The sequence below is a fragment of the Mirounga angustirostris genome, unplaced genomic scaffold (genome assembly GCF_029215605.1).
Source record: "Mirounga angustirostris isolate CCGP_5_RB_7025 unplaced genomic scaffold, mMirAng1.0.hap1 SCAF_10, whole genome shotgun sequence".
Lineage (NCBI taxonomy): Eukaryota > Metazoa > Chordata > Mammalia > Carnivora > Phocidae > Mirounga > Mirounga angustirostris.
This window is the reverse complement of record NW_026991718.1, coordinates 92,377,289-92,394,654: the sequence shown is the minus strand read 5'-3', so window position 1 is coordinate 92,394,654 and position 17,366 is coordinate 92,377,289. Positions and strand designations below refer to the sequence as shown.

General features: G+C 39.7%; 1 protein-coding gene across 2 annotated transcripts in view; it reads left to right on the top strand.

Annotated features, from left to right (window-relative positions):
* Positions 1–17,366, top strand: part of XRN2 (5'-3' exoribonuclease 2) — an 82,147-nt gene that overhangs the window by 11,791 nt on the left and 52,990 nt on the right. For both annotated transcript variants that reach the window (XM_064572730.1, XM_045885354.3), the window contains exons 2-6: positions 12,037–12,164; positions 12,252–12,363; positions 14,340–14,451; positions 16,199–16,257; positions 16,334–16,423. In XM_064572730.1, the coding sequence (XP_064428800.1) occupies positions 12,037–12,164; positions 12,252–12,363; positions 14,340–14,451; positions 16,199–16,257; positions 16,334–16,423 (501 nt within the window). The remainder of the gene's footprint in view (positions 1–12,036; positions 12,165–12,251; positions 12,364–14,339; positions 14,452–16,198; positions 16,258–16,333; positions 16,424–17,366) is intronic.

Genomic DNA, 17,366 nt, shown 5'->3' with positions numbered 1-17,366 from the left:
TCATGTTGTTGGCAAATGACAAGATCTCATTCTTTTTAATGGCTAATATTGTGTGTGTGTGTGTACACATATATATATATCACAATTTCTTTATCCATCTGTGGATGGACACTTGGGTCACTTCATATGTTGGCTGTTGTAAATAATGCAGTAAACATAGGGGTGCATATATCTTTTTGAATTAGTGTTTCTGTTTTCTTCGGGTAAATACCAGTAGTGGAATTAACTGGATCATATGGTAATTCTGTTTTTAACTTTTTGAGGAACCTCCATACTGTTTTCCACAGTGGCTGCACCACTTTGCATTCTTACCAACAGTTCAGAAGGATTCCTTTTACTCCACATCCTCGCCAACACTTATTTCTTGTGTTGGTTTTAGCCATTCTGACAGGCATGGAATATCATTGTGGTTTTGATTTGCATTTTTCTTTTTTCTTTTTTTTTAATATTTTATTTATTTATTCATGAGAGTCAGAGAGAGAGAGAGAGAGACACGCAGAGGCAGAGGGAGAAGCAGGCTCCCCGCCCAGCAGGGAGCCCGATGTGGGACTCTATCCCAGGACCCTGGGATCATGACCTGAGCCTAAGGCATACGCCCAACCATCTGAGCCACCCAGGCGCCCTTGATTTGCATTTTTCTGATAGTGGTGTTGAGCATCTTTTCCTGTGTCGGCCATTTGTAGGTCTTCTTTAGGAAAATATCTATTCAGGACCTTTGCTTATTTTTAAATTGGATTATTTGGTTTCTTTTGGTGTTGAGTTGTATAAGTTCTTTATATATTTTGGATATTAACCCCTTATAGGACAGATCATTTGCAAATATCTTCTATTTGCTAGGTTGCCTTTTTGTTTTGTTGATGGTTTCTTTCACTGTGCAAACATTTGTTTTGGTATAGTCCAAGCAGTTTAATTTTGTTTTGTTTCCCTTGCCTGAGGAGACATACGTAGAAAACTATTTTTATGGCCAACCTCAGAGAATTATTGCCAGTGTTTTCTTCTAGGAGTTTTATGGTTTCAGATCTCACATTTAGGTCCTTCGTTAACCCGTTCTTTTTTTTGTTTTTTTTTTTAAAGATTTTATTTATTTGAGAGAGAATGAGATAGAGAGAGAGAGAGCATGAGAAGGGGGAGGGTCAATGGGAGAAGCAGACTCCCTGCTGAGCAAGGAGCTCGATGCAGGACTCGATCCTGGGACTCCAGGATCATGACCTGAGCCAAAGGCAGTCACTTAACCAACTGAGCCACCCAGGCGCCCCCGTTAACCCGTTTTGAGTTTATTTTTGTGCATGGTGTAAGAAAATGATTGTTTCATTTTTTGCATGCAGCTGTCCAATTCTCCCAACACTGTTTGTTGAAGAGACTGTCTTTTCCCCATTGTATATTCTTGCCTTCTTTGTCATAGATTAATTGACCATATATGCATGGGTTTATTTCAGGGTTCTCTGTTCTGTTCCACTGATCTATATCTCTTTTTGTGCCGGTACCATACTGTTTTGATTACTACACTTTGGTAGTACATCTTGAAATCTGGGATTGTAATACCTGAAGTTTTGTTCTTCTGTATGAAAATTGCTTTGGCTATTTGGGGTCTTTTGTGATCTCATACACACTTTAGTCTTATTTGTTGTAGTTCTGTGAACAACGTTATTAGTATTTTGATAGGGATTGCATTAAATCTGTAGATAGCTTTGGATAGTATGGACATTTTAACAATATTGGTTTTCTCAGTCCCTGAGCGTGGAATATCTGGGTCATCTTCAGTCTTTCATCAATATTTTATAGTTTTTAGAGCACAGGTTTTTTTCACCTTCTTGGTTAAGTTTATTCCTAGGGATTTTTTTTTTAAATTTTTTTATTGTTATGTTAATCCCCATACATTACATCATTAGTTTTAGATGTAGTGTTCCATGATTCATTGTTTGTGCATAACACCCAGTGCTCCAGGCAGAACATGCCCTCCGCAATTCCCATCACCAAGCTAACCCATCCTCCCACCCCCCTCCCCTCTAGAACCCTCAGTTTGTTTTTCAGAGTCCATCGTCTCTCATGCTTCGTCTACCTGTCCAATTTCCCCCCCTTCATTCTTCCCCTCCTGCTATCTTCTTTTTTTTTCTTAACATATATTGCATTATTTGTTTCAGAGGTACAGATCTGAGATTCAACAGTCTTGAACAATTCATAGCGCTTACCAGAGCACATACCCTCCCAGTGTCTATCACCCAGTCACCCCATCCCTCCCACCCCACCCCCCACTCCAGCAACCCTCAGTTTGTTTCCTGAGATTAAGAATTCCTCATATCAGTGAGGTCATATGATACATGTCCTTCTCTGTTTGACTTATTTCGCTCAGCATAATACCCTCCAGTTCCATCCACGTCATTGAAAATGGCGAGATCTCATTCCTTTCGATGGCTGCATAATATTCCATTGTAAATATATACACCACCTCTTCTTTATCCATTCATCTGTCGATGGACATCTTGGCTCTTTCCACAGTTTGGCTGTTGTGGACATTGCTGCTATAAACATCGGGATGCACATACCCTTTCGGATCCCTACTTTTGTATCTTTGGGGTGAATACCCAGTAGTGCAATTGCTGGATCATATGGTAGCTCTATTTTCAACTTTTTGAGGAACCTCCATACTGTTTTCCAGAGTGGCTGCACCAGCTTGCATTCCCACCAACAGTGTTGGAGGGTTCCCCTTTCTCCACATCCCCGCCAACATCTGTCGTTTCCTGACTTGTTAATTTTAGCCATTCTGCCTGGTGTGAGGTGGTATCTCATTGAGGTTTTGATTTGGATTTCCCTGATGCCGAGCGATATTGAGCACTTTTTCATGTGTCTGTTGGCCATTTGGATGTCTTCTTTGGAAAAATGTCTGTTCATGTCTTCTACCCATTTCTTGATTGGATTCTTTGTTCTTTGGGTGTTGAGTTTGATGAGTTCTTTATAGATTTTGGATACTAGCCCTTTATCTGGTATGTCTTTTGCAAATATCTTCTCCCATTCTGTCGGTTGTCTTTTGGTTTTGTTGACTATTTCCTTTGCTTTGCAAAAGCTTTTTACCTTGATAAAGTCCCAATAGTTCATTTTTGCCCTTGCTTCCCTTGCCTTTGGCGATGTTTCTAGGAAGAAGTTGCTGTGTCTGAGGTCGAAGAGGTTGCTGTCTGTGTTCTCCTTTAGGATTTGGATGGACTCCTGTCTCACATTGAGGTCTTTCAACCATTTGGAGTCTATTTTTGTGTGTGGTGTAAGGAAATGGTCCAGTTTCATTCTTCTGCATGTGGCTATCCAATTTCCCAACACCATTTGTTAAAGAGACTGTCTTTGTTCCATTGGACATTCTTTCCTGCTTTGTCAAAGATCAGTTGACCATTTCTGGGCTCTCTATTCTGTTCCATATGTGTCTGTTTTTATGCCAGGACCATACTGTCTTGATGATGACAGCTTTGTAATAGAGCTGGAAGTCTGGAATTGTGATGCCACCAACTTTGCTTTTCTTTTTCAACATTCCTCTGGCTTTTCGGGGTCTTTTCTGGTTCCATACAAATTTTAGGATTATTTGTTCCATTGCTTTGAAAAAAGTGGATGGTATTTTGATGGGGATTGCATTGAATGTGTAGATTGCTCTAGGTAGCATTGACATCTTCACAATATTTGTTCTTCCAGTCTATGAGTATGGAACGTTTCTCCATTTCTTTGTGTCTTCCTCAGTTTCTTTCATGAGTATTTTATCATTTTCTGAGTATAGATCCTTTGCCTCTTTGGTTAGATTTATTCCTAGGTATCTTATGGTTTTGGGTGCAATTGTAAATGGGATCAACTCCTTAATTTCTCTTTCTTCTGTCTTGTTGGTGTATAGGAATGCCACTGACTTCTGTGCATTGATTTTCTATCCTGCCACTTTACTGAATTCCTGTATGAGTTCTAGCAGTTTTGGGGTGGAGTCTTTTGGGTTTTCCACATAAAGTATCATATCATCTGCAAAGAGTGAGAGTTTGACTTCTTCTTTGCCAATTTGGATGCCTTTGATTTCTTTTTGTTGTCTGATTGCTGTGGCTAATACTTCCAATACTATGTTGAATAGCAGTGGTGATAGTGGACATCCCTGCCATGTTCCTGACCTTGGGGGGGAAGCTCTCAGTTTTTCCCCACTGAGAATGATAGTCGCTGTGAGTTTTTCATAGATGGCTTTTATGATATTGAGCTATGTACCCTCTATCCCTATACTGTGAAGAGTTTTGATCAAGAAAGGATGCTGTATTGGGCACCTGGGTGGCTCAGTTGGTTGGGCGGCTGCCTTCGGCTCAAGTCATGATCCTGGAGTCCAGGGATTGAGTCCCGCATCGGGCTCCCTGCTCAGCGGGGGGCCTGCTTCTCCCTCTGACCCTCTTCCCTCTCGTGCTCTCTGTCTCTCATTCTCTCTCTAAAAAAAAAAAAGAAAAGAAAGGATGCTGTACTTTGTCAAATGCTTTTTCTGCATCTATTGAGAGGATCATATGATTCTTGTTCTTTCTTTTGTTTATGTATTGTATCACGTTGATTGATTTGCGGATGTTGAACCAAACTTGCAGCCCAGGGATAAATCCCACTTGGTCGTGGTGAATAATCCTTTCAATGTACTGTTGGATCCTATTGGCTAGTATTTTGGTGAGATTTTTTGCATCCATGTTCATCAGGGTTATTGGTCTGTAATTCTCCTTTTTGATGGGGTCTTTGTCTGGTTTTGGCATCAAGGTAATGGTGGCCTCATAAAATGAGTTTGGAAGTTTTCCTTCCATTTCTATTTTTTGGAACAGTTTCAGAAGAATAGGTATTAATTCTTCTTGAAATGTTTGGTAGAATTCCCCTGGGAAGCCATCTGGCCCTGGGCTTTTGTTTTTTGGGAGATTTTTGATGACTCCTTCAATTTCCTTAGTGGTTATGGGTCTGTTCAGGTTTTCTATTTCATCCTGGTTCAGTTTAGGTAGTTGATACATCTCTAGGAATGCATCCATTTCTTCCATGTTATCTAATTTGCTGGCATAGAGTTGCTCATAATATGTTCTTATAATTGTATTTCCTTGGTGTTGGTTGTGATCTCTCCTCTTTCATTCATGATTTTGTTGATTTGGGTCATTTCTCTTTTCTTTTTGGTAAGTCTGGCCAGGGGTTTATCAGTCTTGTTCATTTTTCAAAGAACCACCTCCTAGTTTCGCTGATCTCTACTACTGTTCTTTTGGTTTCTCTTTCATTGATTTCTGCTCTGATCCTTATTATTTCTCTTCTCCTGCTGGGTTTAGGCTTTATTTGCTGTTCTTTCTCCAGCTCCTTTAGGTGTAGGGTTAGGTTGTGTACTTGAGACCTTTCTTGTTTCTTGAGAAAGACTTGTATTGCTATATACTTTCCTCTTAGGACTGCCTTTGCTGCATCCCAAAGATTTTGAATAGTTGTATTTTCATTTTCATTGGTTTCCATGTATTTTTTTAATTCTTCTTTAATTTCCTGGTTGACCCATTCATTCTTCAGTAGGATGCTCTTTAGCCTCCATGTATCTGAGTTCTTTCCTACTGTCCTCTTGTGATTGAGTTCTAGTTTCAAAGCATTGTGGTCTGAAAATAGGCAGGGAATGATCCCAATCTTTTGGTACCGGTTGAGACCTGATTTATGACCTAGGATGTGATCGATTCTGGAGAATGTTCCATGGGCACTAGAGAGGAATGTGTATTCTGTTGCTTTGGGATGGAATGTTCTGAATATGTCTGTGAAGTCCATTTGGTCCTGTGTGTCATTTAATGTCTTTATTTCCTTGATCTTTTGCTTAGACGATCTGTCCATTTCAGCGAGGGGGGTGTTAAAGTCCCCCACTATTATTGTATTGTTGTTGATGTGTTTTTTTGCTTTTGTTATTAATTGCCTTATATAATTGGCTGCTCCCATGTTAGGGACATAGGTATTTACAATTGTTAGATCTTCTTGTTGGATAGACCCTTTAAGTAGGATTTAGTGTTCTTCCTCATCTCTTATTACAGTCTTTGGTTTAAAATCTAATTTGTCTGATATAAGGATTGCCACCCAGCTTTCTTTTGGTGTCCATTAGCATGGTAAATGGTTTTCCACCCCCTTACTTTCAATCTGGGGGTGTCTTTGGGTCTAAAATGAGTCTCTTGCAGACAGCATATCAATGGGTCTTGTTTTTTAATCCAGTCTGATAGCCTGTGTCTTTTGATTGGGGCATTTAGCCCATTTACATTCAGGGTAACTATTGAAAGATAGGAATTTAGTGCCATTGTATTGCCTGTAAGGTAACTGTTACTGTATATTGTCTGTGTTCCTTTCTGGTCTATATTGCTTTCAGGCTCTCTCTTTGCTTAGAGGACCCCTTTCAAGATTTCTTGTAAGGCTGGTTTCGTGTTTGCAAATTCCTTTGGTTTCTGTTTGTCCTGGAAGCTTTTTATCTCTCCTCCTATTTTCAATGACAGCCTAGCTGGATATAGTATTCTTGGCTGCATATTTTTCTCATTTAGTGCTCTGAATATATCCTGCCAGTCCTTTCTGGCCTGCCAGGTCTCTGTGGATAGGTCTGTTGCCAATCTAATGTTTCTACCATTGTAGGTTACAGACCTCTTGTCCCGAGGTGCTTTCAGGATTTTCTCTTTGTCTCTGAGACTCGTAAGTTTTACTATTAGATGTTGGGGTGTTGACTGATTTTTATTGATTTTGAGAGGGGTTCTCTTTGCTTCCTGGATTTTGATGCCTGTTTCCTTCCCCAAATTAGGGAAGTTCTCTGCTATAATTTGCTCCATTATACCTTCTGCCCCTCTCTCTCTTTCTTCTTCTTCTGGGATCCCAATTATTCTAATGTTTCGTCTTATGGTATGACTTATCTCTCGAATTCTGCCCTCGTGATCCAGTAGTTGTTTATCTCTCTTTTTCTCAGCTTCTTTATTTTCCATCATTTGGTCTTCTATCTCACTGATTCTCTCTTCTGCCTCATTTATCCTAGCAGTTAGCGCCCCCATATTTGATTGCACCTCATTAATAGCCTTTTTGATTTCTACTTGGTTAGATTTTAGTTCTTTTACTTCTCCAGAAAGGGTTTCTCTAATAACTTCCATGTTTTTTTCAAGCCCAGCTAGTATCTTTAAAGTGATGATTCTGAACTCTAGATCTGACATCGTAGTAATGTCCGTATTGAGTAGGTCCCTGGCAGTCGGTACTACCTCTTGTTCTTTTTGTTGAGGTGATTTTTTCCGTCTTGTCATTTTGTGCAGAGGAGAATAGATTAATGAGAGAACAAAATGCTAGCGGGGTAACAACTTCCCCAGAAAATATACTCTAAACAAATCAGAAAAGACCTGAAGCAGTGGGAAAAGAAACGAAAGAGAAAAAAAAGAAAAAGAAAAAGATAAAGATAAAAACAAACAAAAACAGAACAAAACAAAACAACAGAATGTGATCAAATATGATCAGGCTGGTATATAGATCAGTGCCACACACTGGATTTGGGTGCATTTTGGTCTTTTAGAAGAAAGTGCCTCCCAAAATTTTAAAGAAAGAAAAACTTACATATGTACAAAAATAAGGTTTGATATGAATAAGGGATGGAATATGACTGTAAAATGGAAATTGTAAAAAATTTAATCAAAGGAATTGATAAGAAGTTGTTTGAAAAAAGAAGAGGATTTAAAAAAAAAATGTGATCAGGCAGGGGAGTAGAACAAAGCCATACACTAGAGATTTAGGGTATATTTTGATCTGTTAGAAACTATGCCAAAATTTTAAAGAGAGCAACTTTTACATATATGCCAAAAATATGGGTAACTACTATGATGGGATAGAGTATGACTCTAAAAATGAAAAATAAAAATGTTTTTTAAAAAAGGGATTGAAAAGATGTTGGTTGAAAAAGGGAGGAAGAAAAGTTCAAAAAAAAAAAGTTAAAAAAAAATTAACTTTGAAAGACTAAAGAATCATGGTAAAAAGCCATGAATTCTATGTGCAGTATTCCCCTAGCGCTGGAGTTCGGCCGTTCTCATTGATCGGTAAACTTGGTCTTGGCTGGCTGTTCTCGCTGATCTTCTGGGGGAGGGGCCTGTTGCCGTGGTTTCCAAATGTCTTTGCCAGAGGCGGAATGCCCCACTCTTGCCGGGTCAGCGCTAAGTAATCTGCTCGGGTTTGCTCTCCAGAGCTTTTGTTCCCTGCAGGCTTTCCGTACAGCTTTGGAGGCGGAGAGTGAAAATAGCGGCCTCCCAGTCTCCTCCTCTGAGGAGCCGAGAACTCAGGTCCTGCTCCTCAGTGAGCCCCCAGAGAAAAGCCGTTAGTCACTCCCGTCTCCCCTGTCTCCGGCCGCACTCCATGCTCACCCGGCCTGTGACTGCGCGTTTCTATCTCTGGCACCCGACCCCGGGTGGAGTCTCCAAACCCAGCAGATCCCTGCGGTGTGCTCCCGCGCCGCTCCTCCCCGGGGGATGAACGGGAGTCTCCCCAGATCTGCCGCTTGTTGGGTCCCTGCTGGAGGAGCAGTGGCCAGACTGCCGCGGATCACGGTTTATGGTAACTCGGAGCTGAGAGCCCGCGCCTGGGCTCTGTCTCTGCAGCCAGCTTCCCTATTCCGATACCTGGGAGCTCTGCTGCACTCAGGCACTCCCGGTCTTTTGTGACCCCGAGGGTCCTGAGACCACACTGTCCCACGAGGGTTCCACCCCCCACTTAACCACCGGAGTGACGTCCCTCAGCGGAGTAGACTTCTAAAAGTTCCCATTTTGTGCTCCGCGGCTCTATCACTTGCCAGAAGCGGCTGATGCAGGCCCCTTCCCCGCCGTCTATCCTCCCGAATATCGCCTCGGATTCACTTTTCTGCACGTCCTACCTTCCAAAAAGTGGTCGTTTTTCTGTTCAGAGGGTTGTTGCTATTCTTTTCTTCGATCTCCTGTTGAGTTTGTAGGTGTTCAGAATGGTTTGATCCCTATCCAGCTGAATTCCTGAGAGGAGAGGAAATCCAGGTCTCCTACTCCTCCGCCATCTTGCTCCGCCCCCCTATTCCTAGGGATTTTATTATGTTGGGTGCAACTGTAAATGAGTTTTTTCAAAAAATTTCTCTTTCAGGGCGCCTGGGTGGCTCTGTCTTTAAGCATCTGCCTTCTGCTCAGGTCATGATCCCAGGTTCCTAGCATCGAGCCCCGAATCGGGCTCCCTGCTCCTTGGGAAGCCTGCTTCCCCCTCTCCCACTCCCCCTGCTTGTGTTCCTTCTCTCGCTGTGTCTCTCTGTCAAATAAATAATTAAATAATTAAATCTTATTCGTGTATAAGATACAATGGATTTCTGTATATTAATTTTGTGTCCTGTGACTTTACTGAATTCATTTATCAGTTCTAGTAGTTTTTTGGTGGAGTCTTTAGGGTTTTCTGTGTATAATATCATCATCTGCAAACAGTAATAGTTTTACTTCTTCTTTACCAATGTGGATGTCTTTTATTTCTTTTTCTTGTCTGATTGCTGTGGTTAAGATTTCCAGTATCATGTTGAATAAAAGTGGTGAGAGTGGACATCCTTGTCTTGTTCCTGATCTTAGAAGAAAAGCTTTCAGGTTTTCATCATTGAGTATGATGTTAGTTGTGGGTTTTTCCATATATGGTGTTTATTTTTTATTTTTTTGAAGATTTATTTTTTTGAGCAGGGGAGGGGCAGAAGGGGGGAGAGAGAGAATCCCATGCAGGCTCCATACTGAGCACAGAGCCCAATGCAGGGCTTGATTTCAAGAGTCAGATGCTTAGCCCACTGAGCAACCCAGGCACCCCCATATGGTCTTTATTGTGTGGAGGTGTGTTTTCTCTAAATCTACTTTGTTGAGTGTTTTTTTTTATTATTATCAGTAGATGTTATATTTGATATCAAGTGCTTTTTCTGCATCTATGGAAATGATTGCATGGTGTATATCTTCTTTTTTCTTGTTAATGTGATATAGCATTGATATATGAGTATTGAACCATCCTTGAATCCTTGAATCTCTGGAATAACTCCTATTTGATCATGGTGAATGATTTTTTAAATGTATTGTTGGGTTTGGTGTGCTAATATTTTGTTGGGGATATTTGCATCTATGTTCACCAGAGATATTGGCCTGTAGTTTTATTTTTTGGTAGTGTTTTTAATCTGCTTTTGGTATCAGGGTAATGCTGGCCTCCGGGAATAAATTTGAGAGCTTTCCTTCCTCTTCTAGTTTTTTTGGAATAGTTTGAGAAGAATAGGTGTTAACTTTTTAAGTATGGGGGTTGGGGGGGAGTGCAGAGGGAGAGGGAGAGAGAGAATCTTAAGAAGACTCCACACCCATCACAGAGCCTGACTTGGGCCTTGATCTCACAACCCTGAGATGATGATCTGAGCCAATATCAGGGGTCAGACACTAAACTTACTGAGCCACCCAGGCATCCCTAGTGATTCAGTTTCATTGCTAGCAATCAGTCTATTTTATAACTTTCTATGAATGGTACTGTATGTATTCTTCTGAAGCCTGGTGGCTTTTGGTTTTGTTTTTTGTTTGTTTGTTTTTGGCTCAGCAATATATTTGTGACTGTCCTGCTCTGTTTCTTTGACTCTCACTTGTGTCTGGCACTCCAGTATATGAACATCCACAGTTTATCAATCCGTTCTGTGGACTCTTTCTTTCCCCCTAATTAAGTTGACCTTTCATTATTTATTTTTGATAGTCTTCTTGAGGTGTAATTTATATGCCATAAAATTCACCTGTTTAAAGTGTGTAATTCAGTGGCTTGTATACAGATTGTCGCCATTACCTAATTTTAGAAAACTTTTATCACTCCCAAAAGAAATGTTGCACTCATTTGCATTCATTTCCTATCACCCTCCCTCCCCACCCCCCGAATTGAAACTCATCTATTTCTGTCTCTATAGATTTATCTATTCTGGATTTTTTCATATAAATGGGATCTTCTGTGGTCTTTTGTCATTGGCTTTCACTTAAAATATTTTTGAGGCTCATCTATGATGTATACGATGACTTTTAAGTTCACAATTTTTTGCTGTTACAAATGATGCTTTGTATGCTTTATGCGTGTTAGGGAACTTTTTTTTAAAAATGACATTTACTAACAGTAAAAATCTGATCTCATATTCTAATCATTCACTGAAGCTCTGGAAGAAAAAACAAAGGTAATATTTATTACAAAAATACAGTTGGGGGTGCCTGGGTAGCTAGTCAGTTAAGTGTCTGCCTTCAGCTCAGGTCATGATCCAGAGTCCTGGGATCGAGCCCCATGTCAGGCTCCCTGCTCAGCGGGCAGTCTGTTTCTCCCTCTCCCTCTGCCCACTTGTGTTCTCTTTCTCAAATAAATAAATGCAGAAGGAGGAACAGTTAGTTTTCTGAGAGGTGTGTACGAAGAGTTATAAAATGAGTGACTCCATCTCAGTCTAGACTGTGGAAAATTAGTAAGGTTTCAGGAAGTGGGTGTGGTCAGGAATGCAGGAGAAACAGTATATAGAGGCACTGGGAGATGGAAGAGGGTTTTCTAGGAACTTAGAAGAGATAGGGTTGGCTGGAATGATACTGTGGCAGGACAGAAGGCTAGTAAGTGTTGATCTTTGAGGTGAGTGTTGTTACCTCATGGCATGGTCATGGCAGTGGGGCCAAGAGGAAATGAAGTTGAGAGACCTTTTTCAGGTTGGATTGTTGGATCAGGTTGGATTGTTGGATCAGGTTGGCAGTTGGATTGTTGATTGATAATGGGGGGGGGTTGGGGAAGAATTCTAAGATGACTCCCGTGGTTTCTCACTTCAACAACTGAACGATTTGAGCATTTGATAAATATCCCTCACATAGTTGAGATTAACTTGTGTTGGAAGCTATCCGCTTTCCACAGATAAAATATCTGCATTAGTTTGCTTTAAGGAGTAAAATCATTTCTTATCTTACAACTTAAAGATGACTTTAAGTGTTTTATTTCCAATTCAGAAGTGAAACGGGTTCATACTGAGCCTAGGATGTGTTAATTTTAGATTTGAACAATTAAACTATTATTGTCACTTTCTCATAGCCAAAAGAATGCAATGGTGTAAAAGTTCCTGTTGATGCCAGTAAACCAAATCCAAATGATGTGGAGTTTGATAATCTGTATTTGGATATGAATGGAATCATCCATCCTTGTACTCATCCCGAAGACAAGTACGTAACCCATTTTTGTCACTGTCATGATAGCAGAAGTTACAGGGGAGTATTGTATTTTATTACGTTGTTTGTTTGTCCTTGTAGACCAGCACCAAAAAATGAGGATGAAATGATGGTTGCAATTTTTGAGTACATTGACAGACTTTTCAATATTGTAAGACCAAGACGACTTCTCTACATGGCAATCGATGGAGTGGTAAGGGCTAAAAAAGTTAACTTAGAATCCTCTGTCTTTGTTTTTGCTGTGTTCTGAGTGTCTAGAGTGAAAGTCAGCTAAATAACGAAAAATGTTGACTGTGGTGAACTTCAGACAGGCAGCCTGATCCTTCAGTCATTCATTCAGACATTTCTTGTACCTGTTTGTGCCAGATACTGTGAGCTACTGGGGATAATGGTGACTGCCCTTTCTTTGAAGGACTTACCACTAATGGGACAGAGATAAATGAGCAAGGTAGTTAATTGTGGGCTTTATAGGTACTAGATAACACATGCAGGGTGTGAGGGAAGAGGAAATCAGTGCTAGTAAGGGAGTTGGGAGATAGGAGGTGACTTTTGTCTCATTTCTTGAAGCATGAAGAGTAACAGGAGATTGGTGGGCAGTGGAGGGGGATCAGTGGAATAGATAGGAAGAGGGAAGACCTTCTGGATTTCTCAAATGGGCCCAGTAAATACACTTCCCATGCCTTTGACCACACTAACACATTTGGGCAATTACAGGTGTTTTAGATTGGAAAGGGAGCAATGTCTTGAGAAGGCCTTATTGCCATGCTTAAGAGTTTGGATTTTCTCCTATGGGCAGTGAGTAGTCCTCACAATGCTTTAAGAGGGCGATAACTTACTGACCTAGGATGATAGGTCAGCTCTCAGCTAGCTTAGCTTATAAATAACCAGCAAACTGTATATCAGCGTTCAAGGAAAATTAAGATAAATCGTAACTCTAAAATTTATTTAGCTGTATACAGATAGATTATCTTTCTTTTAGATTTAGTAATCCCTAATGGCTAATGGAATGATTTTGAAGGTCTAGAAAACTTTGGGTCCAAGAAGATTAACTTTTCCGTGAGGTTCTCTTTATGCAATGAAAAATCTTAGCTACTTGATAACTTGGTACACTTGATCTTAGCCAAAAGGCCAAGAAGCGATACTTGATAACTTGGTAAGTTGCAGTTAAAGTGCAGTGACGAGTAGAGGGAACAGGAATATCTTATTTGGAGCATATTCCAATTCATATTAGTGAAAGTTCTTGAAGAAAATCTGTCACTTTACATTTACTGTGCCCTTACTGCTAGAACAAGTATAAACTGTATGCATACCTGTGTGAGTGTCTGTCTGTCTGTCTGTCTGTATGCTCAGGTGTGTAACATGTTTTTGTTGAAATATAAATGTGGATCAAAGAACTTGGTACTTCGAGTTAGGCTTATTTACAGGAAAGGAAACTATTTAAAAGAGAATTTAAATAACTTATTTTATGTAGACAGGATACTTGAGTCCCTTCCAACTCCAAAACTCAGTTCAGGAGTTTCAGAACCTGAGAGTCCAGTTCATTTCATTCAAGCTTATCCAGTGATTTTAAATTATATTTGGTCAGAGTAATTCAAAAGTTTTTTCAGTTAAAACCTTGTTCCCTTTTTACCTGCTTTGCTTTCTTGTAGAGACAGAGTGGTTATTGTGGGAAATACAATATAGAAGTGCCTTGAGGTCCTACAGATTAAGTAGTATTCTTTTGCTTTTATGGGGCATGGTGAATCTCATTTGGAGACCATCCTTCCTTTTAGGCATGGACATAAGGTCTTCCTGATCCTGGTTCTATACTAGTAACTATTCATTGCGTGCTGGCTGGGTCTTTGAGTAAAGTGAGCTGTCCTTCTTGGGTGCCTTGAAGCACCATAGCCCAGTAGAAGTGGCATTGGGTTGTGGGCTCTGCAGTATTAAGTGGCTTCTTAGGGTGTTTGTCCATTTGATATGTCACTCACTTACCTGAGGTCAGCTTTTAAGTTCTTGATCCAAATTTAAGTTCTCAGGATTTACTATCCGTCATGAAAGGATTATTAGATATACTACTTTTCCATTTTAGTGTACTATTTTTATAAGAACAACTGATTGAAAATAATGTACAGATTTCGTTACACGTATTTTAAATAGTAGTATATGACTATGAAATAATGTTTTTAGGCACCACGTGCTAAAATGAACCAGCAGCGTTCCAGAAGGTTCAGAGCATCAAAAGAAGGAATGGAAGCAGCAGTGGAGAAGCAGCGAGTCAGGGAAGAAATATTGGCAAAAGGTAAAGAATGTGCATCTTGAACTTGGACTTCTTATGAAATGTATATAGAATGGGGGGAGAGGTGTCAACTTTCGCTCATAGTAGGTATAGTTTTAATTTAATTAGGATCTAGAATATCTGAGGAAAATTTATGTTCACTGTCAAAAAGTAGTTAATGGAATCCTTCATTCCCACTAACAAGCTTGTTTCTTTTCCCAACTCTGTAGTAAAAGGGAAACTTAGGAATAAAAGGAGGAAACTGGTAGGGAGAGCAGATTGTCAGCCCCTTTCAAGGCAAGCACAGCTCTTAAGCTAATTTGTTGTATCTGTAAAGGAGAAATACATTAAGAGTGCCTCTTACTTTTGTTTTCTATGGGGGCTGTTAGAAAGCTACAGTTCTGTAAACATTTTCCTTAAATCAGTCTGGGTAGCTTGCTTATTACTTCCCCTCAGAACTCAGAGGTCTGTAAGAGGAAGCCCGGGATGATGTGCTCCGTATTTACAGGCTTTCACTGAGTCAGACACACTTCAGTGGAGGTGGATGCAACAGGCACTGAGGCGGTGAAGTACCCAAGGGTTCCCTTGATTTGGGGGAGGGGTGGAGTGTGATCATCTTGGCAGTTCCCCAGAGCTTGAAATTCCTGTTGGATACACAGGTAGAAGTTGATGAAGTCTCAGAGGGGAGGAAGGTCAGGGAGTCTAGATACTCCATGGGAACAGTTCTCTGCCAAGACACCTGTCTGTGAGATGGGGTGTGGTTGTAGCAGGGTGATTTGTTTGGTGTTTTGTTACAGAGGCAGTGTGGTAGACCAGGAAAGCCACAATTTATTGGCTCAAGATACTGTACTTCGCAGGTAAAAGAAGATACCATAGTGTAGTCCGCTCAGGCCTACAATTAGGATACATTTTCTGTTTTAATTTGCTGGAAGTGTGCAACTATATAGTTACTTTAGCTGCAGCTTGTAATATGCTTAAAACCTGTTTGTACTTATAAAAGATAGTCTTTGATTTTAAAGATGTCTTCTTTCTTGAAGATGCTTTTAAATATATTTGTCATTTAAAAAAAGTTAATCAGTGATACAGAGGACAAATAGGACTTTTATATTGCAGCTGATAATTTTATTTCTTATATAAAGTTGTTATAAACTCAGCAGTTTAGGGGCACCTGGGTGGCTCAGTTGGTTGAGCATCTTTCTTTGGCTCAGGTCATGATCTTAGGGTTCTGGGATCAAGCCCTGCGTCAGGCTCCCTGCTCAGTGGGGAGTCTGCTTGGCCCTCTCCCTCTCCCCCCACTCATTTGTGAGCACGCACGCACTCTCTGTCTCTCTCTCAAATAAATAAATAAACAAACAAACAAAAATCTTTAAAAAACAAACAACTCAGCACTTTAATTTTTCCTAAGGTACGTTTATCTCAGGAATTACTATCAAAATGAGAACTCCTAACGTGTGTGTGTGTGTGTGTGTGTGTCTATGTCTATGTTCTGCTGCAGAGGGCATTATGAAGAATGTCATCATTTTCATATTTCTATATAACTATAGTATCTTTTGTATATCATATATTGTTTGATGGTCATGTTAAAGCTTATATTAAATTTGAGAGGATGAATCTTATTTTCTTCCCCAAAGGGGAAACATTTGTTGCTCAGATGACAATATTTCCTTTTCTTTTGTATTTGGACTCGTTTTTGTTGTTCTGGCTTAATACTGAAATACTTAATACCTGACTTTTTATGGGGAGAACAAAACATTGCCTCTTTTTCCTTTAGGTGGCTTTCTTCCTCCAGAAGAAATAAAAGAAAGATTTGACAGCAACTGTATTACACCAGTAAGTAGTCTCATACTTTACCAGCTGTTGCTAACTCTTAAATGGTAGGTTAATTTATTTCTTTCTATCATTTTAGGGAACTGAGTTCATGGACAATCTTGCTAAATGCCTTCGCTATTACATAGCTGATCGTTTAAATAATGACCCTGGGTGGAAAAACTTGACAGTAAGTTTCACATTTTGGTACTTCAGAAAGATAAGGGTGATCATTTTAGGCTGTACTTTGATATGACTGATAACCCCATAAAATGCTAGTTGACTGTCAGAGGAAAGAGAAGCTTCCAGGGTTATTAGAGATGGGGTGCCCTGCATGGTCCAGTTTTAGACTGCTGAATTTTCTCTCAATGCCAATTTTGTCCTCTTATCATCACTATGAAGCTATAAAACAGGACCCATGATTTAAGAAAATATATATATTTTGTATTATATGTAAAATATATATATACATATATATATATAGGAAAGCAATTTTTAAATGAAAATTTCTATTGTTAGAAATCAAAACAGCAAGAATAAAGTTGTAGGGCTGCGTTTAAAGAATAGTTGTGTTCTTCTACGTGTTTAAGTAATATTTAAATGAACTTATATGTAATTTTAAATTCAAAGCTTGTTGGGGCACCTGGGTGGCTCAGTTGGTTAAGCGTCTGCCTTCTGCTCAGGTCATGATCTTGGGGTCCTGGGATCGAGCCCCGCATCGGGCTCCCTGCTAGGTGGGGAGTTTGTTTCTCCCCCTCCCCCTGCTCATGCATGCACTCTCTCTCTCTTAAATAAATGAAATCTTTTTAAAAATAAAAAAAAAAGAAATTCAAAGCTTGTTTTGCTATAAACTAGATATGGTGAATTATATTTAATGGGTATTTTTTATTGATTACTTCCTGGGCTTTTGTGGTTTGGGGCTGTATCCTTGGGTAGCAGTGAGAATACTAGAAACCTGTGAACTGATCAGTTCTTTTGGCTAAGTTTGACTGAAACATTTCATTTTTTCTATTCCTGTAGTAAGTTAACCAATGAAACAATTTTGGTGTTTATCACACACCTTATGAAAAATTTCTAATTAATAACACTGTCTTAATAGAATTATCCTAATTTATTTTAAGCTATTCAATTTT